This window comes from Pelodiscus sinensis, chromosome 14 (assembly GCF_052426305.1).
Source record: "Pelodiscus sinensis isolate ZL-2025 chromosome 14, ASM5242630v1, whole genome shotgun sequence".
Taxonomy (NCBI): domain Eukaryota; kingdom Metazoa; phylum Chordata; order Testudines; family Trionychidae; genus Pelodiscus; species Pelodiscus sinensis.
In genome coordinates this window covers 5726535-5753062 of record NC_143065.1, presented here as the reverse complement: position 1 = coordinate 5753062, position 26528 = coordinate 5726535, and the positions used below count along the sequence as shown (strand labels likewise).

Here is a 26528-nt window from a genome sequence, read left to right as displayed (position 1 = left end):
TTTTAAAAAATGTCCTAAAATGTGCGTTTTATTCCATATCATTATACAATGTTTACATACAGGTATACTTTTAAAACTGCTCAACGTGTGTGTAAAATAAAGTGAGACAAATACCAATTTATAAATTCCCCCCAACTCCCACACAAATAAAATACATTTTAAAATAGTCTCCCAAATTTATGTTTTCTCCTGAATTTACTGAATCTTTCATTTCAACATGAAAAATACAATGGAATGGATACTCAAGTTGAAATGCTGACCTACACATTTGTAATGAGCTGCAAATACACAAAATAAAAACCAAAAAAGTCTTAAATATTTTATGTGGCTCACAAATCCTTGGTGTTATTGAATTAGCACAGCTCAATAAAACCCAGATAAAATAAATTACCATGCTGGATAAACTTGTGAATTGTACAATATCAAACAAAAGGCTATAGCCCGACCTTTTGTTCAAAGTAGCACCAGTACACACCTGATTTGTCTCTTCAGCGTTAACTGTCTTGTTAAATATATAGCTGGCACTTGAGGTGGGATACTCTGACACATCAAGAATTCCTGGACAAACTAAGCATGCTGGTGTTGCTGAACTCTCTACAAAGTGTAGGCAACATTACATTGGAAAATGGCACATTGAAACCATAATAGAATAGTTCAACCTGCTTATGGCTTGCCCACTTTGGTGTTTCCCTGACCCCTGCCTGTATTCAGCAGATGTTTCTGTGACTGTGATGAAACGAAAATGAAAACATGTTTAAGGGGTTTCATGGCAAGCAGGTGTAAAAAAACAAAAACAGATATGTGGTCGCAGCTAAGGAGGTTTTCACATGTTGTTTAACTCCAGTAAAGTTTGATCCAACATCTGATGCATACTAAGGTTTTCTTCTTTGGCATGCGCCACTTTCTCTGTTACGGGATTAGAAAATCAAAATGTGAATAGCTGCTCTTTGGACACATCAATTATCTATACAGGAAGACATGCAATCACCACATTTAATGAAGGAGTTTATTATGATAAGATATGTGCATGCTCATTAATACCAATATTCCCAACCAAGACAACTAGGAAAAGGTCCAAACTAACAAATGCATTGCAAGTGATGCAAGTTTTGAACTGTTCTGCAGCTATATCTGTTAAAAAAACCACACATTGCCAAAAAGATACTAGATTTATGTAAGTTCCAGAAGCCATGTGCTATGAGAATAAGATGATTTAAACTTTTTTAAGGAACATGGGGCAACAATAAATGACGGAATTTGTTCATCTGTATTTTTGGCATTTCTATACTGTTGAAGTCGCATTATAAATTCAGAACTTGCAGAGAATGAGAACAAAATAACCAAAAAAATGAAATTAACAAGTTTTATCAGATGTTATAACAGCATTTTATTGGCAGTTGTTAGTTTTATGTTGCATGCACACTTTTTTTTTTTTTTAATAGAACAGTCATTTAACACTCTTACTTAATATAGTATGTGAGCACAATGTTCTGGAGCTATATGCTACCAGAAATCAGGAAAAACAACTTTATTCTAATGCAAGCATACCTCTAAACTGATCAGGTATTTCCAAAAGGGGTTCCTATTTCAAAGCTGTTTTTTAGTCAAATACAATCCAATTTTATTGTAACTCAAAACAATGCATTACATTTCCAGACACAAAACAGCTGGGAATATATTTTATTCTGGTTTTGAAATCTGAATCTTAAGCTAATATTTTTCATTCCCTAGTTACCAATAAAACTCTTAATTTGTGACATCAGCTAAAAAGCTACAAAGAGGGGGATTGGTTTTTAAAATATCAACTTTAACACAGGCAAACAAAGAATTTGTGACTGCTCCAAGACACTGCAGGAGCCTTATCAGATGGGTTATTTCTTCCACTTTTGCCCCAAAAGTGAATTGGTCATTTCATCCATAAATTTACAGCCATTACAATATCTTGGAAATCAATTTACAGGTTTCTTGCATATTTCTACCTTGACCCATTCATTCTTGAAGAACTTCAAATTAAGTTTGTTTAGACACAACTAAGTTTATTCACACTAAAATTTAATCCTCATTCAATGCCAGCTTTAGTTCATTAGTTAGGCGACTGTTTTGCTCAAGTTGCTGGTAGAGCTGGTCTGTACAGTCAGCAAGCAGGTTAAAAGGAAAAGAGAGGCAGAATGAACAAAGATTAGACAGAAACAGGAGAGCAAAGAGTTAATAAAGAAACTAGTCACACAACAGACAGTTCAGTAGTTACACATTAAAGAAATTCTTTACCTTAGGAATCCCTTTATATTCTAGTTTTCTGATGACTAAATACCTACTTCAAAACCCAAGAAAACAGCTTACGATCTATAAAGAAAGGACTTCTCTAAGGCCCCTTGTGTGGGGGTACGCTTGAGAGTCAGGAAAAACAGAAAAAAATAGGACAACTTCTATGAAATTCCCAGTGAAGCCACATGAAATATAGTATAAACATCCTAGCCTGAATTCACATACACGAGCAATGTACATAGGCTTTGCTTGTTTTATGAATGTCATTGAGTCCTTGCAAATGCAGAAGAGGTGGCAAAAATCATACTCAGTACTAGCTAACTAAAAGCAATAGTATAATCAGCCTTCCCTGCAGCAGAAAAGCATTAGTCAACAGCATACTATTTTGGCTCAGTCCAAGTCACACGGAAATCACTGGAACTTTTCCACTGAGTCTTCCACTAGAGTTTTGCCATTGAGTTCAACAGGAATTTTCTCGAGCCCTAAATGCTTCCCTTTATTGCATAATTTGGTAGCTGAAATGATACTTTAGAAAGAGAACATTTACTTCTCAACTACTGACAAGTTATGAAGCCTTTCAACTGGACTAAAAAACCCTTCTGACAGCTTTCACAAAGTCATTGCGAGTTACAGGTGAATATGTTACTTGAATATGGAAAAGGACTGTCAGTAGTTTTCAAGATTGGACAAAACAGCAACAGCTACCATATATTTCAGATATTAAATCCAGAAAGGGAAATTCCATGAAGTTGCATTCAGTTTCTCTTTCATTTTTTGTGTATTTTTATTGATAGTTTGGTGGTGAATTCTGAGCCCGGTCGAGACAGGTTTCTGAACGTGCTTACGCCACAAATTATTCAGCTGGGGAGAACCATCCATTTTGTTTCTTTTACCCTCCCTGATGCTTTTCCACTAGAACAAGCGTGGGGAACCTTTTTTGTGTGGGTTGAGAGAAAAAAAAAATACTCCCCCCGAGCTCTAGCCAATGAGGGTTGGGGGGAGAATCGAGTTTACCCCCAGAGCTGATTAACTCTTCTGGGGGCCTAGAGCTAGGAGACTTTGTGGGGCCTCCCTATGCTCTGGAGTGGGACAAAAATTAGGCATTCAGGTGTGAGGGAGAGGGTGCTGGGGAGCAGGACTGAGCTGGGGGTGAAGGTACAGGTTAAGAGGTAGGGTGCAGGAGCAAGGTGGTGGTGTGTGGTCTGGGCGGGAGGGAGGCTGAAGGAGTGGGCTCAGGGTAGGGGTGGGAAGGGGAAAATAAGGGCAGGGGATTGGGTTGCACTACTCTCCGCTGCTCCCATTGGCCATGCTTTTCAGCCAAGGGGAATGACAGGGGGCAAGGGAGCAAGAGTGCCTGCAGGGAACGCTTCCCTGCAGTGCAGAGCCAGTTCCTTCCCCCTGCCAAGCAGAATCCACCGGCTGGATCACAGGATGTCGAGAGCCAGAACTGGCCTGCAGGCTACAGGTTCCCCACCCCTGCACTAGAAGTTAGGGGTCCAGCCCCACACAAAGATGGCAAGGCCAAGAAACAAATGTGTCTCATTGCAGAAGTGCATCCTACAAACTATCACCAATTGTTCCTCCTGAGAGCCCAAGCTCCATTAACCAGAGAATAAGATCAGAGGATAAACCAGTACACCGCTCCCAGACTGCCTCAGTTCCACTCTTATTTCCTCTTTGCCCACTTCAATATTTTATATTAAAACATACTTGGAAGCAGTACCCAAAATCTAGATGTAACTAAGCTTCCATTCCAAATGCCAAAATGTATTTAGCATTATACAGCCAATAGTATGTTACAATTTGAATTATAATCTGAATGTTTACCTGCATTAATCGAAACCAAAGTTATATAAATCATTGAGGTAAGGATTCCCAATCTTTGTACCCAAATTAGGACTAGACCTAAAATAACTAGTTGCGCAAGGGCATAGTCAAATCTGAGCTTTTTCTAATAGGCAGTAATGTGGGTGAACAAACAGACATAATGATATGATGGGATAGCACAAGCAGAAGTTATTAAAGAAAGGGGGAGAAGTTATTTCCAACTCTATTCAAAATGTGGTGGGAGTGAGGAGATATACCTATCTCATAGAACAGGAAGGGACCCTGAAAGGTCATTGAGTCCAGTCCCCTGCTTTCACAGCAGGACCAAGTACCATCCCTGACAGATTTACCCCAGATCCCTATATGGCCATCTCAAGGATTGAACTCACAACCCTGCATTTAGCAGGCCAATGCTCAAACCACTGAGCTCTCCCTCCCCCCAATTAATTAATTGGGAAAAACAGCAGGGAAGGATGAAGGAAGCATTTTCAAGCTTCATGGAGGATTGCAACTAAAGGCAAGAATTAACAATATAAATGAAAAAGCTCTGTATGAGGATATTTGGTGGTATCTTTTTAACAGGAATGAAAACATAGCCACATTAAAAAGTGACTGTTTTACAACTTTTAAATGGACCACCCTCAAGTACATTGACCAAAGCTTATTAACATTTTGAGCATTGGCACTTTAGCAACAAAATCAAATGAAAGGAATACTTAGTAGTCAGTTCAGTTTAAATTGATATTCACTTTAATGTAAAGCTAGTAGAGAAAAAGGACTTTTTCCATTGTGAAGGAAATGAAGTTAAAATAGTTACAATGAATATAAGTCCTCCTGAAGCAACATTAAGGCTCAGTTGTACATTACAGTAGGAGAGCAAAAAATGTCTATCTTTAATGTTTTATCTTTAAAAGGAACCCTGTCAGGTCAATCTGAACCCAGCATTTAGGTTTTGTCAGACAAAACTTTATAAAATCTGGTATCAATGGAAGCATTTTACTTATATATGAAAATGATTTAACAATTAATTCCAATTATAAGAATTTTTTGTTCAGATTTAAAACCATTCCTCTGAAATCTCTGCAATTCAGATTTGAAGGTTTGCACTAGCTGTCTGTGACACTCACTAAGAATAAAAGTGAAATTATTGTATTTTAATTTCCCCTGTGAAATGTAAAAAGTAAACTATTAGCACCTATGGTGATAGATGAATCAATTTTTAAAAATTCCATAATCCAAATTGTTAATGAACACAGATAAGGACATTTGGTTATCCTATTCCGGGAGGAAAACAGATTATCAAGTGAAAAATCCTATAAAGGATCTTTTACTAGAAGTTAAACAACAAATTTATATAACTCAGGAAGTCTTCCACATCAAGACTTCAAACTGGTGGGAAATTTTGGACTCTAGAAAAACATAACTGTCAAGCATTTAAAGGGCCAAACTGTCCTCAGCTGTATTCCCACGACCAAATGACCCCAGTGAGAGCTATGTCCTTGCAGATTTTGGCCCAACAATAAAAGACTCTAAAAAATCCCAGTAAGTCTAAGAAAGTCATATAAACTGAATTTTAATTTGAGAGAAAATGAGGACTACATGACAAAAGCAACCAATTAAAGATAGCCAAGAATAGCATTGTTACAGCCTGGTATTTTTCATTTTGCTACTTTGTATTGTTGATTCTCTGGCAAGATGTTTGCGGGAGTCAGAAACGGGGGGAGTGTGAGGCAGCAGAAAAATAAAATAAAAAATAAATCCCTAATGCAAAAAAGCAGATCTTTAATTTAAATAAATAAAAGGCAAAGGAATAGCAAAAGGGATACAGCTCACATAGTGGGATGTTTATTTTACATTAAAAGAAGTAGAGTTTCTGTACAATAGAAGGCACAAAGAGAGCAATATCCTCAGCCAGGATGCTAAAAAGGAAGAATAAGCTGGAGGATAGGACAATGAACCCGTGAAACATCCAAGAGCTTGTAAAGACGGTTTATCCAGCTTGATGAAGGTATCTTTGGAGAGGTGAAGCAAAGAAATTTATCTGCATGAAGATAAAACGTGGGAAATAAAAGTGGCATAATAGAACTCAAAAAGCAGCAGCAACAGCACAGTGAACGCAAACATGCCAAGCTGATTACTAGAGAAATATCACACCCCACCTCCTTTTGGAACATTATAGAAGTGCCTTCATTTAAATATATATGGAGAAATGTATTTAGAGTTGAGTCTCAATTCCTGATTTTTTTCCATTTGTTAAACTCCATTTATGAAAAAAGTTACCTATAAAGTCAAAGCCAATTACAGAAATGCAGATATACTTATGAAATCGTCAGTGTATGGCACTGCATCAGATTTTAAGCCTACTTTCAAACTGAAAATCTCCCCAATTAATGCTATTCTACAATAGTTTGCAAGAAGACGTTGCATGCAAGTCACTGCATGCTATAAATGAAGATAACGCTGTTATAGTCCTACAAACTACCAGAATATTAGGGTGATAAATCACTGTGTGGAATTGTATTTCTGGGCTTAGAATCAAAACATACAAAAATGGTATTAGATCACAACCAGAGTTCTAATGCTTGAAAATTAGAAAAAAGTTAAGCGCGGGGGGTGGAGAATGTAAAACCTTCAATACATGCAAAGAACATTGTTGGCTCTAATCCAGGGAGAGGAACCTAGGGTCCAGGGCTGGTTCTGGCCCATGAAGCTTGGGGCTCTCTCCTCCTTCAGTGGAGGGAAGCAGCAGAAAGCTGGTACTAAAGACTCTGCCTGGCAGGGGGAGGAAGCCGCGTACCCCCTTCATGCCCGGCTAAGATAACAGCAGTGCAAGGAAGTTAGCACAGAGCCACCTGTGTGTCCCGCCACTCCCAGGAGCTGCACCAGGTAAGCTTCCCAAAACCCCTTCCTCCTTCCCAGACCCAACCGCCCAGCCCTTTCCTGCACCCTATCACCGGACCAGATCACCCCAACCTGTTCTCCAGAAGCCCCCTCCTACAAACTCCTCATTTTGGCCCTAACACAGAACCTAGGAGTGCCCACAAAATCTACTAGCCCTGGGCCCCCAGAGTTAATATAGTCCTGGATGGGCAGGAACTCTGACCCTCAGCGCCCCCCATCTTGCGTGAGCGAGGGGAATGTCTCTTCCCCTCCCCCCCGGCCTGGCTTCTCTGTTGGGAGCCTGATCAGTGAGGGTTTTATTTTGTTTCTCACTTGTATGTGGTCCCCAACTGATTTTTCTGTTGGTCGGTGGCCCCCAACCCCCCCAAAATCTTCCTCACCCCTGCTTTCACCAAAGGCTAAAGCTCACTGAAAACGCGTTGACCTCTGAAACTGAAGTGTAGAAATCGAAAGTAACATCAACAATTAGGTATGCTTTAGACTCGTGGTGTCCAACCAGTTCTGGAGCAATAGTGACTACTGCTATAGCAAACTAGCCACACTCAACCGGCTAACTAACAACATGTGGCTAGCATATTGGACACCACGGCTTTAGACAGAGCCGTGAGTATTCAGGTTTTCTGATCTCAAGTTTAAAAACTTAATGCACATGCGTTATTAATATAGGGAGGGAAGAAAGAATGTGAAGATTTCAGTATAGTAAACTTCTGTTCAATGTTTCAAAGCACACATGAAGATTCAATCTACTTGAAACAACACTATGCCACCGAAGACACTGTTCTGTCACACCCTGTGTAACCTGCAATGTTACCACTTCTTGGTTGTTTTTTTTTTTACTAAAAGTAAAAACTTCTGCCCTTTAACTCAAGCAATACTCCACATTTCTGCCACCTTTTCTCTCAAATTACTTTATTTCACCATCACCAAATGTGTGAAGGTTTATTTTTCAAAACTTTTCACGGCAACAACCCACATCCCAAATAGAAGTGACATTCTATTAAAAAAAAAAAGATCTAAAAGTTCACTATGACAAAATGGAAAACATTCTCTATAGAACTCTGTACGGCATGTACGGAGATTCGTATATTTTGGCAACTTCAGAATGATGAGCACCGTAGAAACTCTTGAACAGAAGTGAACTCAAAAGGGGAAAGTAAAAGAACTAGCAAAGAGAACCAAGCCAGACAACTGCAAGGGGAAGAGGGTTTATGGATACAAAAGAAAAGGGTATAAGTGAATTGATAAGCCAGCCTTGCAAAACTGTCCGGACATTTACCAGACCAGGCACAATACTTGTCCACCTGTTAGCATGATGAAGAAAATACTGACAATGCTTTAACACCGAATCACATCCATTCAATTTATTCCCCACCTCCCAAAGAGTGAGCAAGTATAATTTTTGCAAGGCTGTAATGGAACAATCATGAGGGTAAAGAAGCAGGTGCAGGCACGGGCTGAGAAGACATTTACATGGAAGTCATATCATTGAGAGCGTGGTCCAGCTCCTCGCTGATTGCTTTGTACTTCAGTTTCTGAGAATATAACTCATCTAACATTCACCAGAGAAGGCAGAGGTGAAAGGGAATGGAGAATGAGCAGGTGATGGGAGGTGAAGGTAGTGGCATGGGACACCATCCGGAAACAGCATCAAGAAAGGGAAACAGTGCACAGAAGGAAGCAGCATGGCAGGCAAAGAAAGCAAACAATATATACATTAGAAAGGAATACAAATGGTGAAAAGCTTTATGTGAAAAGTCAATTAAAATGATTGCCTCATCAATAAGCCAAGCTGAGATACAAAGCTAAAGAAAATAAAGTGTGAAAAGAAAAAATAATTCCCATTTCCCTACACTGTATTTAGCTTGCTTTATACATGTTGTGTGTATGCAATAAGCTACTAGACAGCAACAGAGGGAAGAGATTTGAAAATGGTGCTTAGGGAGAAGAGGTGTTTCGCTTCCGCCTTTAAAACGTGTTTTGGGTTTTGTATAATGTCATACCCTCAGGCTTTTCCAGAGGTTTAATTCTTCCCAAGCATCTTAATTTTCTTCTCTCTCTCTCTCTCTAATTTTTCTAACTGAGAAAGTGACCATAAATAAAGACCTCTCACACCAAGTTCACTTCTTATATCAAGCAATTACACTTCTTACAATATTTAATTTAAAGTTAAAACAATGTTAGGAGTAAATTTCATATAGTTTAATCTTTAATTACAAAGCACGACTGAATTCTATTCTCAAGATAAAAGAGCACCTTACTACAATTCTGATTCGGGATGTAAAATCTCATTTAATTAATTAAATGGTTAAATATGCTTGTTAGCTGATTGAATGAAGGGAGGTGGGGGCAGGGACTGTTCCAGCCTGCTGGAGCAGCCCCCCTACCTGTTATGGCTGGGCTGGAGTGGCCCCCATGAAATAGGCAGGAGCAGTTCCAGCCCAGCTCCTTCCTTTCTCACATTGGGCTACCTCAAGCAGGGTTGGAAGCATCAGCAGTAGAGAGGGAAGGCTGCCAGCTCCTAGTCTTTCCAGGCTCATGGGCTGGGTACTGGAAGCAGCAGTAGTGGAGGTGGGGAGGGCTGACAGGCAGCAGGCTTTTGGCTGCCACTTCTGTACCCAACCCCTCCCCATGCAAGGATGCAGACTCCCAGGCCGGGCAGTGGTCTGCTCCCAGGTAATGGTTAACCATTACCTGGTAAGCATCACGGTTAAGGGTGATGTTTATTAGGTGACTGGCTACCTGTTCACATCCCTAATTCTGATTGCCCTATAAATCAAATTTGGGGAATTAAATAGGCTGTGCTCCTGTATGTGTAAATAAGCCATTAACTTAAATAGCCGAAAATAGCCACTGTTCTATGCAGTGAAATAGTTGCCCTGACCTGCACTTGTCTCCGTCATAAACTTGACATTCCTCATTACAACAAACAACATACTACTGGTTGCTGATATTTTGAAATAATTAAAACTACCATATTCATACCATGTGATCATTTTCCTTATCTGAATATTGAAATAGAAGAGTTTAAAGAAACAAAAGTCTTAGAATATCAAAGAAAAAGAAACAGGCAAGAGCAAAACATTGTCCAGCTAAAAAGTTTAAATGAGTAATAAATTTGGATTGGAAAATACTTCATTTATTTATAGTCTTATCCTGTCCATCCTTATTTTCATGGGACTAGTCACATGAAATAAAGATTTGTAGGACTGGGCACTAGATGAAGCCCAGGAGCGAATATCAGCTTTGCATTCTGCAGGAAGTGTGAAAAATAAAGCAGTCATACCTTCTAAGTCGTCGATGCTTTTCTCTAGCTTGGTTACTGACCTCTCTGCAAATTCAGCACGGGTCTCAGCCTGGAGATAAAAAAACATGCAAGGTCAAAAACTATACACGACACACAACTTTCATAGTATTTACAAATGCAAAGGCAGAAATGATATGGGAAAAAGTTCTGTACAATGACAGAATAATAGGAAATAGATGTAAAATCAGAAGCATCCTTCAATATTATCTAGTGCTCTGTAACTTTGATTCTGGCACCTAACATTATGCCATTTTCCACCCTGACAAGTTAATTTCACATTTATCAGAGAAGTATTGTAAGATCCATTGATACAGGACTGCTCTAATTTTACCTCCTTCAGTTTGTCAGTCAGGATCTTAATCTCCTCTTCATATTTGTCTTCCTTCTGTGAGTACTGTAATTAGAAAGGGCATGAGATATCAGACCAAACATTCCCTATGTGAAAATACAGCATGTATGACAATCTTACATTGTAATGATATACCAGTCCTAGTGTTGGATGTACTTCATTTTATCTTTCAAGACATAACCATCTTGCTTTCATTTATTAAAGGGCCAATTTTTTGCCCAAGTAACTCTGGACAACATCTGGTACTATAACGTTAAAGGAGGACGAGTTGGAAAAAAATTAAACATCTTGGCCCACAAATTGCATTTCATAGCATATAAAATGTTAAATAACACTGATGGATAATTAATTGATATGTATATTTAAATACCATTATGTACTTGGATTAATGTACCAAAAGCCTTGCTGAAATACAGTGTAAACATTTAAGGAAAATGAATAAAAATCCAGGCCATTGGGGTTTTAAGGCTCTAGCCTACCTTTTCAGCCTGAGCCTCCAGCGACTTCAGGTTGTTGGTCACAGTTTTCAACTCCTCTTCAAGCTCAGCACATTTGCTATTATTTTGGAACACAGGCAGGAAAGGGTACAGGTGGGCAATCAAGCCAAAGAAATAGAAAAAAGGGGGAAGAATTTGAGAAAAATGAAAACTGAATAACAGAGCAAAAGAACGGCCTAAAAAGCAGCTGAATCCATCGCAGACTGAGAGCAATTAATTACAATGCCAGAATTTTCTTTCAAAAAACAAAGCCCATTACAAACCAGTTATCTATAGCATCAGGCTTACTTGGAAGTACTGACAGAATTTGTAAATAGAAGAAGATAGTTCAGCTTCTTTTTGGCTGCCAAAAGATCAGTTGTAAAAGGTTAAATAAAACAGACCAAAGAAAGCCACCAAAGCAAGATGCAAAGAGAGTAAAGAGTGCAGTGAAGGTTCAGTCATCATTACTGAGTGAACTACTGGGCTATGAAAGCTCGAAGACTTGGGTTGCAGTTAAACCTAAAAACTGTATATTAGTATCAGTACCTTATCCTCTGCAGCCATTAATGCTTTCAAGGTTTGATCCATTATTCTTAATTGTTCTTCCAGCTGTCGGACTTGGCTGTTAGTGAACATATGAAATGCACAAAAGCCATTCACAAAATCAGTGTGCAGGTAGGACATGCAGTGACAAAAACACACTCGCCCCCCCCTTACACACATTTACTTTGGTGTTTAACATTTATCTCAATCATTACAGTAAATGAGCATAACATAGCTTGGAGCTGAACACAAAGAAGTGTACTGCCAACTTTTCATGCAAGTACAATCACCGTCTTGTAGCATCTCACACACCTGTCTGGGAAGTCACAGCACTTACCCTTCTGAGAGCTCAGCCCGTTCCTCGGCACGCTCCAGATCACTCTCAATGATCACCAGCTTACGAGCCACCTAGAGGAAGACAAATAAGACAAAAACAAAACAAAATCACACTATATGCTAGTTCAGCTAAAGTCTTGCATATTCTACATACAGGGACAATACATTTCTCTCTGAATTACTAATTCAAGGAAATCCATTGGATTCCTGGCTGCACTAGACCCTTGCTACATATATGGGTCTGAGTACATCACCTGACCAGATTTTTCATGTCCCCAACTTCCATTCATCAACACGACAGCTTAAAAATAAGTTTTCCTTTTTATAGCCTCTCTGAAAATAGCTGCGATCCTTCCTTCCCTCAGCCATTTTGGAGCAATCATAGCTGGCGCAGCATCATCTTGGTATGCGAAGTCATGATATCACATATCAGGATGATGGACAGGCCAACATGTCTGTGCTATTATTGGCCATTTTTTGGTGCCATTTTATCAAATATGGTTCTGTGTAGTGCGCTACTCTCTGCTATGGCATTAACACAGATCTCCACTCCTACTGTCCCGTGGAATAGGAGTCTGTATCACATCTTCAGCAGACAATCCAGTCTTGCCTCTTGAAACACTTGGGACCTATTTCTCTGGGAACGGAACCACTCTCTTACTGACAGAGATGCTTGTGACCTCTTGTACTTGAAAGCAAACAAAGGAGAAAAGCATAATCAAAGTCTGTAAGGCCTCAGCTCTTTGATATGCACTCAGGAACAGACCTCTTCATACTTGCGGTCAGCCTCTTCAGCAATGTGCTTGGCCTCTTTAAGCTGGATCTCTTGGATTTCCATTTTCTCCTCATCCTTCTGGGCTCTGTTCTCAATGACCTTCATTCCTCTGAAAGACAGAAAAATTAGGCAATACTAGAGTTAGTGCTTCCTTGTTTTTCTCCAGTCCCTCCACCATTTTCAGTGCCTCTTTCTATGACAATGGAATGAGCTGGCTGCAGTATGCCCGAGAGGTCGTTCTATTCGATAGAGTGTGAGGCACAACTGCTCATCTCTAGCCCTGGCGACCTGCGTGCTTTCATACAGAAGGCTGAGAAGAAACTGATGGAGTCTGAGTTAAACAGAAGTGGTTCGTTATGCCGCTTGCATAACTGAGCATTGCATGAAAGTTTGTAATCAGCAGCCTGACCACACTTTTCTTCAATCCAGTGAAAGTGTTCCCTTCACTCAAAAGTGAATGACAAAAGGGACTTGCTTCTGGTGCCCTCAAAAGTGACAAACAATATATAGCATAAGACTCAACTCTCTAGCACTGCATGTTCAAATCTCTGCTGGGTATTTTTCTAAGGTAGAAATCAGAGTTCTCTGTAATCTACTGTATCTAGACCTTAGAACCTAAAGTCCTTTCTGATCCAAACAAACAAAACCTTTTTTTCAAGAGCCAAGATTTGCCCCAATATGCTAAACCAAAGTTCCCTTTCCCAGCTGTTGTGTAATGTGTGGCTGCATTATAAGTAACGGCATAGAATGAGCCTGAAAAACGTGTAGTGATCATTTCAGATGAACGACACTATTATATCAGGGGTATTAAATATAACTGTACAAGTCTACAGGTGGGATTTTCAAAAGCACTTAGTCCTTGGGCTCCTAATTCACACAAGTGTTTTTGAAAATCCTAACTCAAATCCCTATTTGGACCAACTGCTTCTCTGCCCTTCCTCAGCCACAAAAGCACAAAACAACATTAATGCACCAACCATATGACCAGACAGAGCAGCAGTCTCTTTACAGGCTTGCTAGTCTCTGGGTGGGCTTTCTAGTTTGATGCTCAGGAGAGAGACAGGCTAGAGTCCCCCATCATGAGACTAAGTGTGAAACATCACCACCGAACTCCAGGCTCTGGATACAAGAGTTTGGGGTTGTGATTAACTTGGGTCTCCCAACATGGAGCACAATGTATCAAAAGCCAAAACACCAAGCCTAATGGTCACAGAATATCTGAAAAGCATTACCTCAAAACCAGATGTATAAACTGGGGATGTAAAATCCTATTTAATTAGTTAATGGGTTCAATATAGTGTTTAAGCAGTTAACTGATTACAGGAGGAGTAGGCAGGGGGCCATTCCAAACCAATTGGGCTGGTATGGCCCCTCCCCCACAGATACTGGTTAACTGTTACCTGGTAAGCATCACTCATTTAGGGCGATGTTTACTGGGTAACAAGTTAATCAGTTATCTGTTCACATCCCTAATATAAACCAGGACTAAAGCCTGCATGTTCCAGATGTCCCTCCAGATAAACTGTAACTGAGCGACATCAGCACACATGAAGGCACAGACGATTACATGCAATCAGAAGGCATATAAGAGTGGTTAATTTATTTGTATCTATCCCACATCTGGACAACACATGTCAAAAAAATACCTGAACTAGGTTATACTCACCTTTCACTCTCATCTGCTGCCTTCTCAGCCTCCTCCAGCTTCTGCAGAGCAGTTGCCAAACGCTCCTGAGCACGATCCAGCTCTTCCTCAACCAGCTGGATACGTCTGTTCAGAGAAGCTACATCGCTCTCAGCCTAAGGAAAAGAAGTGAAGAAAATGAATCCATAATACAACCTAAGAGTTTTCTTTGGTAAAGAGTCATGTAGATGGTTTTAGAACAACAGATGGGAGAATGTAGTAAAACAGAACACTAGTCTAACTGGTTAAGTGGCTAACAAATAGTTTTTCTTTCTCTATAGATGCACACATTCACTTGTGTTCTCTCTCTCGCTTGCTCCTTCCTTCAATTAACTATGCAGCTCTCTCATAATGGAGGACAACAGATTGATCTTTCACCTTATATGAAGTACCTACATACTGTAATGGTGCCCAAGAAAACTCAAGTTTACAAAATAGTTTTGTGAGTAATGTTTATTTTTTGGTTACTACGTATCCAGTTTGCACACATTCTCAGATTACAGAGATGAGAATCTTTGTTTAAAACACTGAACAATGTCAAAGTTACATTGTGTCTGTTTTACTCATAACAATGTATCATAGGAATATTAAGAATTTAAATTCTATATCTTCTACCTATAATGCCCTTATTTTAACAACAGAAGTTGCTAAACTTGAACTTAAGAAAGGCTAAAAGCAGTATCTCCATGACAAGGTACAGAGGAAACACTCAAAACTACAACACGAGGGTGAGGGTATTTGCAGACATTCAGCACGCAAAAAGAGTGACTAGCATATTTAAAAAACAAACAAACATGGAGTACTGGATAGAGTTTTGTTCACAGGAAGAGATACAATGCTAAAAAAGAAGAGTCTAGCTTATGTTACTGTATCACAAGAATACTGGCCTCACTGCATTTGGATACATATTTTAATAATACTATCTGAATATTACCGTCAGCTTTGCTTTGCTTGCATTAGATATTTGCTTAATCTTCTGGTGTAACATATTTACATCAAGTCTATGTGCCTCTTATCTTTACAAGCTTTCACACTGACATTTTCCAAGCTACATTTGTTTTAGTCACAGAGTAAGTACTGTGACAGCATTTTGTAAACAACTCCCTTATGAAGACTTATTGTTTCCAAAACATATGAAGGGCAGTAGAATAAAGGGTTACTCTTTTAAAAGGAAAATTACTTCCAGGAATACAAATGACTTTTAATGCACTGAAAACTATTTCAATATTTAACTTAGCTATAACAAGAAAGCGTGAATAGGGTACTTGGCATTGCATCTAACTGAAAATACACATTTATTTCATGGCAAAGGTACAAGATAGTGCCTTTTTGCAATTAAAGATTTTAGAATCCATCATTTCCAGCCATAACAACATATGGGCTGTGTCTACACTGGCCGCGAGTATTTGCGCAAGAACAGTGACATTCTACTGTATGAAATCAGTGGTTCTTGCGCAAATACTCTGACGCTCCTGCTCAGGGATAAGTCCTCTTGTGCAAGTATTCTTGCACAAGAGGCCAGTGTAGACAGGTAACATCAATTTCTTGCGCAACAAAGCCCGATGGCTAAAATGGCCATCGGAATTTTCTTGCGCAAGAGAGCGTCTACACTGGCACGGATGCTTTTGTGCAAAAGCAAATCTTTTGTGCAAAGGCACATGCCAGTATAGACGCTCTCTTACTCAAATACTCTAACACAAAAACTCTTGTGTTTAGAAGAGTATTTGCGCTAAATCTTGCCAGTCTAGCCGTAGCCCATTTGTATTATAATACTGCCTAGGAATGCTTGTCATGGACCACACTGTGTGAGGTATACATGGCTGATGTACTGCACAGCAACTATCCTTTAATGCATAACTGCCACTAGAATGAATGAAATTATGCACATGCACAAGGGCACAGTTCTCTAATCTATTTGAAGTCAATAGGAGCAATAGGACTGCAGGACCAGGGCCAAAAAATATAAAATCCCTATGTAGGTATTACCTCCTGTTGTATTCTTTTCCTAGCCACAAACTGCAGAACAAAGGACTCTCACAGCCAGAGGTTTTATGAAAAGCACATGGATATTTTAATTTGAAAAGGACTTTTTATGGAGGTAGGGGCATGCAAATGTTAAGTCTAAAAACACCTTGGGAAAGTGGCAATTGTACAAGTTAATAATTATGTTTAAACGGTTCTTAATGTGACAGAGCATACAACATACTTAGGAAACACAGGATGATTAAAGTTCAAGTTCTTACTTCCTGCTTTACTCAACAAGAGTTTACCAGCTATCCTTATAAGGCTCATGTTATTCTGCTGTAGAGCAGGACTTCTGTCCTTGTATGGTAAGAAAAGAAAAAATTACCAATGACATGGAGGGGCACTCCCGTGGCTAATAGATAAACACAACCTTTTGCACTGGTGCCAGAACATTCACTACATACTGCATACTTTTACAGTGAGAGAAGACTTGAATAATTTACTATTGTGTATTAATTATTGTTGTTCAATGTAAAGATTTTGTTTTCTAGCTAATCATATAATAGATTGGGGTGGAGTGCAAAAAGTATTATTTAATATGGTCACTAGCAATGTATAAGAAGAATGGAAACTTTTAAGAAACTAGCAGTCAGTGAGTGGGACAAGAAAATAAGACTGGTTTAGTGTTTAAAAGTTGTAAGCTAGGATACTACTGCTTGACTAGAGCTATAGTTTTTTTTTTATTGTTTGCGTATCTGTACTTTGCACAAAAGAAAAAAAATCTAGCTGGTCACATGCCATACCAGCCAAGCAATACACTATGGAAAAGGTCATGTAGACTGCTTAATGCAGTTCACTCTCTGGGAAGAACGGAGTCAGATTGCAGCTTCAGCATGGGTCCTTATTTCACATATCAAAGCCACATAATTAGATGTGCCCATCAGTTCTATGTTCTCCAGTTAGTCACATCACCGCTCACTTCATATCAAAGGAACTAAAATTCTGGAGAATTTCCACTATCTAAATAAAATATTCCTGCAAAGGAAGAAAACCTTTAACTTCCTCTAATGACAATACTGGATGAAATAGCTAATACCACTGGTATGGATCTGATTCTGCTTCCAGTGAAGTCAGTAGCAAAAGTGCCAATGTTTTCAGTATTATAAGATTAGACACCCCATAATTTAGTAGTAAAACTAGATATAGACTTCAAAAATTCCATAGTAATCAGCTATTACCTCAAATAGGAGAAATCAGGGTCCTTTACTCCAAGGGATCATCTTATTGTTCTCAAATTCTTCAAAGAGGAATCCATGTTTAAGGATGTTTAAAATGGGAACTATTAAATTAACAAAACTATGACATGATCTGCCAGTATTTGAAAATGGTATGTAAAGTGACCTGTGAGAATGTAAAGTACTGTTCTAGAATTTGAATAAGCCATCACTGTTGTCTCTCAGAAGGCCATCTGCAACCAATCAGGAAGCATTCCACTTGCTGATGGATATCAGATAGCAGGGTTTGTGCATTTACTGCCTAGAATAGAACACACACAAAATTCCAGATTATAGAGAAAGGCAACTAGAGACCCTACAATCAGTTTTTCTATTGTAATGAAAAAAATGAATGCTGATATCTTTGTTCTTTTATGTCACTTTTCTATAAACACTGAAGACACAAAACATCTATATACTTTTTGTATGTGGGAAACTTTAGGTAGAAATACTAAAAACATTAGCAAAGGTGAGTGACAAATGAAAGAACAGAACTCCCAGTCTCTTGCAGTTACCAGTAGACAGAAGTCTCAAGGGATAGCTGTGTTAGTCTGAAACTTTAAAAAACAAGTAGTCCTGTAACATCTTAGAGACTAACAAATACTATATATTATATATATATAGTATCATGAGCTTTTGTGGGCAAAACCCACTTCCTCAGATGAGCAGAATGGAGAGAAAAGGGGGAACCTCACAATTTATAATAAAAAAGACAAAACTACATCCCTAGACACATACTGAGTAATGCGCCCTCCTTTTCTGTAATTCATTCCATATAAAAACCTGAGCAAAACAAATATTACTTTAAGGAGTATCCTGGTTCCTACTTTTTATTCCTAAGCCATTCACTGATCTTTAAACCATTTGCTGGCCTGAAAAAGTGTGTTCATTTTAGAAAGAGGAAGGATGGCTAGGTAAGGCATTACACCCTGGGCCTCAGCAGGGTTCACATCCCTGGTCTTCTACAGACTTCCTGGATGACCTTGTGGAAATCGTTAGTCTCTCTGTGCCTCAGTTACCCAACTGAACAGAGAATGGAGATAACAGCACTTCTACATCACAGAGATGCTGTGAAGATTAATATATAAAAGACTGCTAGACTCTGATACTATTGTGCAACGGAGGTCATATAAACGCCTTAGATACACAGATTTGTATAGCATTTAGAGACACTGTGGCCATTGCTCAGAACTGCATAGTTAATAGTAATAGAGATGTAGCCGTGTTAGTCTGGTCTTGCTGAAACAAAAGACAGGACTAAGCAGCACTTTAAAGACTAACAAGATGGTTTATTAGGCGATGAGCTTTCGTGGGCCAGATCCCACATCCTCAGATCAAATTGTGGAAGAAAATTTTCTTGTTTTCTTGTCTAATAAACCATCTTGTTAGTCTTTAAAGTGCTGCATAGTCCTATCTTTTGTTTCAACTGAATAGTCAGGCCTTCAGTTCATAGTCACCCAAGCAAAAGTAACCTGAATTTCAGAAGAGCTGAGCACTTACCTCAATAGGAACTGTAGATACCCAGCACTTCAGAAAATCAGACCACTTATTCAGATGCCTAAATATGAATTTAAAACCTGACTGTAAGCACCCACCTCTGAACATTTTGTTCGGTGTTCCTTAGCACAAACATCTCTGCTAAACAATCAGCATAAATTATGCTAAAATATCTTCATCATCTTTTATTTTTAAACTTAACATTTTATACTAATAGCCACAATTATCTAGTATTTATCTGAAATCCAAACCATATTTGCCAAAAATTATATTTGTCTTGAGTTTGTCTTAAGCCTGATGTTTACACTCATCAGATAAAAATGACTCTCACTGAAATGGAATTTCAAGTAACCATTTTGTTAAAGAAACCTGTCAGTGAAATCTCTAACCCAGAAATCTCTAAACGTAGGAAAAGGATTGCAACCAACAATTACTTCTAACATTTACAACTATTCCTATCATCTACAGACTGCTGTACATCATTGATCCCAGCTCTGAAAAACAGACTATCCTCCCAGGAATTAAGAGGGAATCACAAACACTGGTGCTAAACCATCTTGTTAGTCTTTAAAGTGCTACATTGTCCTGCATTTTGCTTCAACAATGGAATTGTGATTATGAAGCCTCATTAGGCCACTGAGCAGAACACAGCCCGCAGCAAACGCCTGCAAGTGTAAAAACTGTTTTCAATGGAAAGGCTGCACCGTGCCCTGGCCTCGCCCCTAAAAGGAGGGTGGGGAAGGAGGAACAGCGGGCAGCCTCCAGGTATCATTTATTCTCTCCCACCATCTGCGAGACGTCTCTCCAGACCGCTCTTCCCCCCACACAGCCCCTGCAGCGCTTCCCTGCCCCCAGTCCCGCAGCGGCCGGCAAGATCCGCCAGCAGGCAGAGGGGATCGGGGCGCGCCCGCAGAGAAGGGGAAGGGTCTGGGCGCTGCGGTACCTGCTCGCGCAGAGCCCGCTCCTGGTCCAGGGCCCGCTGCAGGCTGCCGGCCCGCTCCTCGGCGCTGTCCGCCTGCTGCTGCAGGCTCCGGATCTTCCTCCGCACCGCCTCCAGCGAGCTCAGCCCCGCCATGGCCCCAGTCCCTGCGCTGCGGCTCGCCTCCACCCCGCCCGCCTCGGCCCCGGAAGTTCCCCCGCCTCCCCTGCGTCCTCCCTCCGCTGCCCCGCGGGCTGGGCCAGGGGCCGGGCAACGGAGGGGCGAGCAGAGAACCGCGGCGGGGCTCTGCAATGGGGCGGGAGGAGGGACCCCGGGGGCTCTGCAATGGGGCGGGAGGGGGGACCCGGCGGGGCTCTGCAATGGGGCGGGAGGGGGGACCCGGCGGGGCTCTGCAATGGGGCGGGAGGGGGGACCCGGCGGGGCTCTGCAGTGGGGCGGGAGGAGGGACCCCGGGGGCTCTGCAATGGGGCGGGAGGGGGGACCCGGCGGGGCTCTGCAATGGGGCGGGAGGAGGGACCCGGCGGGGCTCTGCAATGGGGCGGGAGGGGGGACCCGGCGGGGCTCTGCAATGGGGCGGGAGGGGGGACCCGGCGGGGCTCTGCAATGGGGCGGGAGGGGGGACCCGGCGGGGCTCTGCAGTGGGGCGGGAGGAGGGACCCCGGGGGCTCTGCAATGGGGCGGGAGGAGGGACCCGGCGGGGCTCTGCAATGGGGCGGGAGGAGGGACCCGGCGGGGCTCTGCAATGGGGCGGGAGGGGGGACCCGGCGGGGCTCTGCAGTGGGGCGGGAGGAGGGACCCCGGCGGGGCTCTGCAATGGGGATGCGAAGGACACGCACCCAGGCGGGGCTCTACAGGGGGGGCAGGGCAATATGGCCCGTGCACTAAGGGGGGGCAGGGCAATATGGCCCGTGCACTAAGGGGGGGCAGGGCAATATGGCCCGTGCAGTAAGGGGGGCAGGGCAATATGGCCCGTGCACTAAGGGGGGGCAGGGCTATATGGCCCGTGCACTAAGGGGGGCAGGGCAATATGGCCCGTGCACTAAGGGGGGGCAGGGCTATATGGCCCGTGCAGTGAGCGGGGCAGGGCAATATGGCCCGTGCACTAAGGGGGGCAGGGCAATATGGCCCGTGCACTAAGGGGGGCAGGGCAATATGGCCCGTGCAGTGAGCGGGGCAGGGCAATATGGCCCGTGCACTAAGGGGGGCAGGGCTATATGGCCCGTGCACTAAGGGGGGGCAGGGCTATATGGCCCGTGCACTAAGGGGGGGCAGGGCAATATGGCCCGTGCACTAAGGGGGGGCAGGGCTATATGGCCCGTGCAGTAAGGGGGGGCAGGGCAATATGGCCCGTGCAGTAAGGGGGGGCAGGGCTATATGGCCCGTGCACTAAGGGGGGGCAGGGCAATATGGCCCGTGCACTAAGGGGGGGCAGGGCAATATGGCCCGTGCAGTAAGGGGGGGCAGGGCTATATGGCCCGTGCAGTAAGGGGGGGCAGGGCTATATGGCCCGTGCACTAAGGGGGGGGCAGGGCAATATGGCCCGTGCACTTAGGGGGGGCAGGGCTATATGGCCCGTGCACTAAGGGGGGGCAGGGCTATATGGCCCGTGCAGTGAGCGGGGCAAGCATGGAGGCCGAACTGGCCGGAGGCGGGACGCTAGACAGGCCGGGGTGCCCGTCTGCCTCCATTCATGCAGGGGCGCTGCGGGGGGATGTGACTAACCGGCCGGGCTGCGAGGGGCGACAGCGCCATCTGCCGCCCACATGGAGACCTACCGGTCCCTGCTCATGGGCGCGGGGAGGGAGCGGGACGGGCGGGGCCTGAAAAGTTTCCAGCCCAAGTGGGTGGAACGCCAGGGGCTGTTAGGAGGCGCCTCTTGTTTGGTGCCTTTTCTTCCCCTCCCTTCCCTGCATCGCAAAGCGATGGTGACCAGCAGCCGGGGCCGGGCCGCTCCTCTCTCCCTCCCGACAGATCTCTCCTACAGCTTGGACCTATGTGCAGTATGAGGAATACTTCGAATAAACGACTTGTGCTCCAAACATACTCTGCAGATCTGCTTCCCTGCAATCCCTTTTCACAACAGGGGACACTGTATATAGGAGGGAACCGAACTGCAGAGCAGTTTTTAAATCTCTGCCTTTTGTCTTGAAGAGAAAACAAGCCAGGCATCTTAGCTACCATCTGTACCTTCTCCATGCTAACTCCAAAATGGTGTTTTCCTTCTAGTAAAGGAAAATGGCATCATGACTGCATAGGAGACATCTTTCTTTTCATAAAGGGAATCTAGTAACATTTCTCTCCCCTCTCCTGCCTTCATCTTTAGGCAAGCTATTTCCAAATAGTTTGCATACTTTTCCTTATAAGGAATATCTCCCCTGGATCTATATGCGGCTCTTTTGAACAAATTAAATAAACGTCCTGCTGGAGATCTGCCCCTCATCCATTTAGCCTTACACAGAAAAAGAAAGACATCTGATTCATATTATATAGACTCTCTCTCACACACACACACATCTTAAACTAGAAATCAATTGTACAGTCTATGGTAGGGACAGAAACATTTTTTAAAAAAGCAAATAGAAATTTGTTGTACATTTCACCTTTCAAAGTATTTTCCCTGCACCAAAAATAGTTTGATTCATCAGCATATTTAAAAATCAGTCCTAATTTTATTCTTTTTTGGAGATTCATTTTAGAAGCTGAGGAAAAAAAATAATAATCTAATCCTATAATTCAGAGGTGAAATTCAATTACAGGGAATTGAATCCTAGAGTTGTGAGAGGGAACTGGACAAAAATCTGTCAAAATGCTAAATTTGTATGTACTACATGCATGAAACTATTTAATGCTTGTCCAGGGGCAAACAGGTGGGTGAGATGAGGCTTGGGGTGGGGTGCAAGTTCTCTCACTACCATATAAAGCACTGAGCTATATATAACACTCAGCTTACTCTCTGGATCTCTATCCTACTGATTGCAGACCTAGCAAGTATCATCTTCCAGGCTGATTTTCATGCATAAGGCTGTCTTATCCTTTGATGGGTGAGTTATTAACCCCAATTATCTCTAGACATTTAAATCTAGGAGACAAGGCCTTCAACTCAAGAACCACTGAGTTATGGTAACCTGATCTGTAGTACTTCAGTGTTTTGTACCCCAGTAGGTAGCTGTGTATATGTTTAAAAGACCCCATACTAAGAGTAAAACAGCAATCCTTACTATTCTTGGCCTATGGAACAACAGATGTAACTAACTCACTTATAAAAACATCTTTAAATGACTGCAAATACTTTTCAGACATAGGAGAAATAGTATTCTTTCCCTCTTTCCTCTGCCCCCTTTTAATCATCTAAATACATATCCCACCCTTTACTTACAAGTTCTAGTAGACAGATGGATACACATGAAATGCACATGTGCTGAGTGAGCAGAAATCCATGTCAGTGCCTTTGATGGTGTATACACCTCATGCAAGAAGTCAGTGTGGTTTCATCTCTGACCAGCATGTGCCTGGCCCCTACAGCAAGCAAGTCCCTAGGGTGCAGCAGGCCCAAGCATAGGCAGCACAGGCCTGTTTCCTGTGCAGAGGGAGCAGGAAGTGGGAGGGTGGGTAGAGAGGGTGTTGTGTGTGTGTGTTAGAAAAGGGGGCAGGGGGCTCACTTACATCTGCAGCCTTTTTCTCAGCCAGTTCCAGCTTTTCTTGGGCATCTTTTAGGGACTCGGAGTATTTGTCCAGCTCATCCTCAGTGCCCTTCAGCTTCTTTTGCAGAGCCACCAACTCGTCTTCCAGCTGTGAGATGGGTGGAAAGTGGTGGGGAAGGAAAGGGGAGGAGGGAGGGAAGGTGCAGCAGGCAATGTGATCGCGCAAAGGAGAAGTGTGGGTGCAGAGGGACAGAAAAGGACAGACGGACAGAGAGAGAGAGAGAGAAAGAAAAAGTTAATTCCCTTTTGCTCTTGGCAGAGGCACGCTACCTTGGTGGCCGTCTCTTCTGCTGAGAAGAGGCTTTCCTCAGCTTTGTGCAGCTCCTCCAGCACTTGGTCCCTGGTATCCTCGGTCACACGCAATTGTTTTTCGAATTGCACAATGTCCTCCTCAAGCTGGGCGCGCACAGAGGAAATACAACGAACGCACTGATACAGGTCTGGGGATTGCCCATCGTCCCGCCCCCGACCTCCCGCTAAATGCAATTACACCTGGCACAGAACTGCGACTCCGTCCAGGGTAGAGTGCAAGGCGCCCGCAAAGCAGCCCCGCGTCTGCAAGACGGGATCGCGAGGCGCGTGGGCTGCCCCGCACCTCGCGAAATCACAGCAGGGCTGGGGGCCGCCGGCCGGCTGCTGCTGCACGCCTGCCCCCGGCTCTGCACGCCTCCCCCCGGAGCAGAGCGCCTGTTAAGCCTGGCCCGGTCTCCCTTCCCCTCCAACCGCTCCTGGGAACGCTCAGCGGGGTCGCGGGGGAGCCGGGAGTCGGGGAGGGGGTAGCCCGCGCGGCCAGGCGCCGACCTGCTTGCTCCTGTCCTCCGCCGCCTTCTTGTCCGCCTCGGCTTGCTCGGCTCGGTCCAGGGCGTTCTCCTTGTCCAGCTTCAGCATCTGCATCTTCTTCTTGATGGCATCCATGGCGGCGGCGGGCTAGGGCAGGCGCGAACTGCTGCACACGGGGACGGGACGGGCTGCGGAGGCGGGTCTGTGCCGGGAGCCGGGCTGCAGTGCGAGCGCCGGGCGGCAGCGCCGCGCAGATATGTACGTTCCACGGGGGCTGCCTGCATTCCTGGAGCCAGCCATCCAATACTTTTTTTGGAGAGGGCTTTTCTCCCCCCGCCCCGGCCTGGTCCCTACCCCCTCGCTCCCTGCCTTCCCCCGCCCGCAGGCTCCCATTCGCCGCTGCCTGCCATTTGACGGTGGATATGACTATATATGGGAGCCGATGGGCTAGGCGCGGACCGCAGGGGCAGAGAGTTGCGCCTGTGTCTGAATACGCGCGGCGGCGCGTTTGCTGCCGCGGCTACTGGGCCGCGGGGTGTTGCACGTGCGATGCTGGAAGCCGGGGCCGGCTGTCTGCAGGGACCGGAGTTATGTCAGAAATGCCCATTCTGCAAAGTGCTGGCTCCATGGCGCGCCTGTCTCCTTCCCAGCCCAGAGCCTCCCGCACATCCCAGCCTCAGAGCACGGGGACCCTTCTGAACTTTTCTCCAGTCCCTGTAACCACACACACCTCTGGGCTGGGGCGGGCTGAAGTCTGGAGGGCTCCGGCGGTGTGTGTTTCAGTCTGACAAATCCAGTCTCGCTCAGCTTTAAGGAAGCCCCCCAAAGCCTCGAGGCACAAGAAAATTCAACAGGGAGGTAACAGAGCTGGTGAAACTTTGGTCGCGTTTGCCCTCTGAGCAGACAGGAAGTCATTTTTGCAACCAGAGCTGGATCTGATCATCTTCTGGAATCTGGCTTATTACATTTCTGTGGGTACTGACAGATTTGGGGGAAAGGTGTGGGGAAAGAGGGCCCACTAAGGGGTTAATTTTCTGCATTATAAAAATAAATTCATTTAAAATATTTCATTTACTGGGAACAAATTTGTAAAAATCATCAGCTGATCTGATTGGATAAAAAATTCCTAATGGAATATAGGAGATTGTGAGCTCTTGTTCTGTATTTGTACGGTGCCTAGCATAATCCAAACTAGGACCTCAAGGCACTACTGTAATATCAATAATAGTTTCAGTAAAACATGAAGTATTACATTGAGGTCTTAAATCAGTGGTCCATAACCTTTCGGGGTTGCCGGGCGCCCGGGGGCATGGCGTTGGGGACCACTGTCTTAAATAAACATACATATTTTCTTCCCACATCCCCTCTGATTTTTTTTACAGTTTTCGTATTTGTTTTCTCAGTGAGCAAGCATCATGGCAGCCAAACACCCAGAAAAAAGAATGTTGCAGCATCATGATTTCAAGGAGGAGGAGTTTGCTCATAATGTATTTTATCCCCTCTCCCCATCCAATAATTTGCAACCTGTAGTATAGGATATATGGACTAGTCCCTCTGCAAATAGCTGAGTTGATAAGGCTGACCAAACAACTTGTAAGCACTTCCAAGGTCTATCATATTCCTCTCCAGTATTTCAGCACTATCTGAAATGTATATAGGATCTGTAGATAGCCTAAGTTAGAAATGAGAGACTCAAGCAATCCTGAAAACATTTTAAAATGATAAATAATAAATGAGGACTTTTTTTCCTAGTGTGTTTTTCCATAGTGAAATAAGGTGTTCTGCCTCATTCACACAAGCAGCAAGATACAGCAGGATCTCTTGGTCCCTGACAAACAGACATGTCTTTTCTCACAATTTAAGACAGTAAACTGTGCTGTATGCAGAAGTGCATGATCTGCAGCATTT

General features: G+C 43.2%; 1 protein-coding gene across 25 annotated transcripts; it reads right to left on the bottom strand.

The window, feature by feature from the left end:
* TPM1 (tropomyosin 1) lies at positions 1-24884 on the bottom strand. Of its 25 annotated transcripts, none has more exons than XM_075897662.2 (10): positions 24642-24874; positions 24111-24236; positions 23803-23928; positions 14446-14579; positions 12771-12888; positions 12006-12076; positions 11126-11201; positions 10629-10691; positions 10277-10346; positions 1-906 (listed from the first exon to the last, which is right to left on the bottom strand). In XM_075897662.2, exons 1-10 carry the CDS (start codon positions 24753-24755, stop codon positions 824-826), a joined length of 981 nt encoding a protein of 326 aa, XP_075753777.1. In that variant the 5' UTR covers positions 24756-24874; the 3' UTR covers positions 1-823. The 25 variants fall into 25 exon arrangements, with proteins under 25 accessions (XP_075753777.1, XP_075753776.1, XP_075753772.1 ...); XM_075897656.2 differs by lacking the exons at positions 1-906; positions 11126-11201; positions 24111-24236 and adding exons at positions 4825-6133; positions 8464-8542; positions 11672-11747; XM_075897652.2 differs by lacking the exons at positions 1-906; positions 24111-24236 and adding exons at positions 4825-6133; positions 8464-8542 and having other exon boundaries at positions 24642-24870.
* Positions 24885-26528: the final 1644 nt, after the last annotated feature.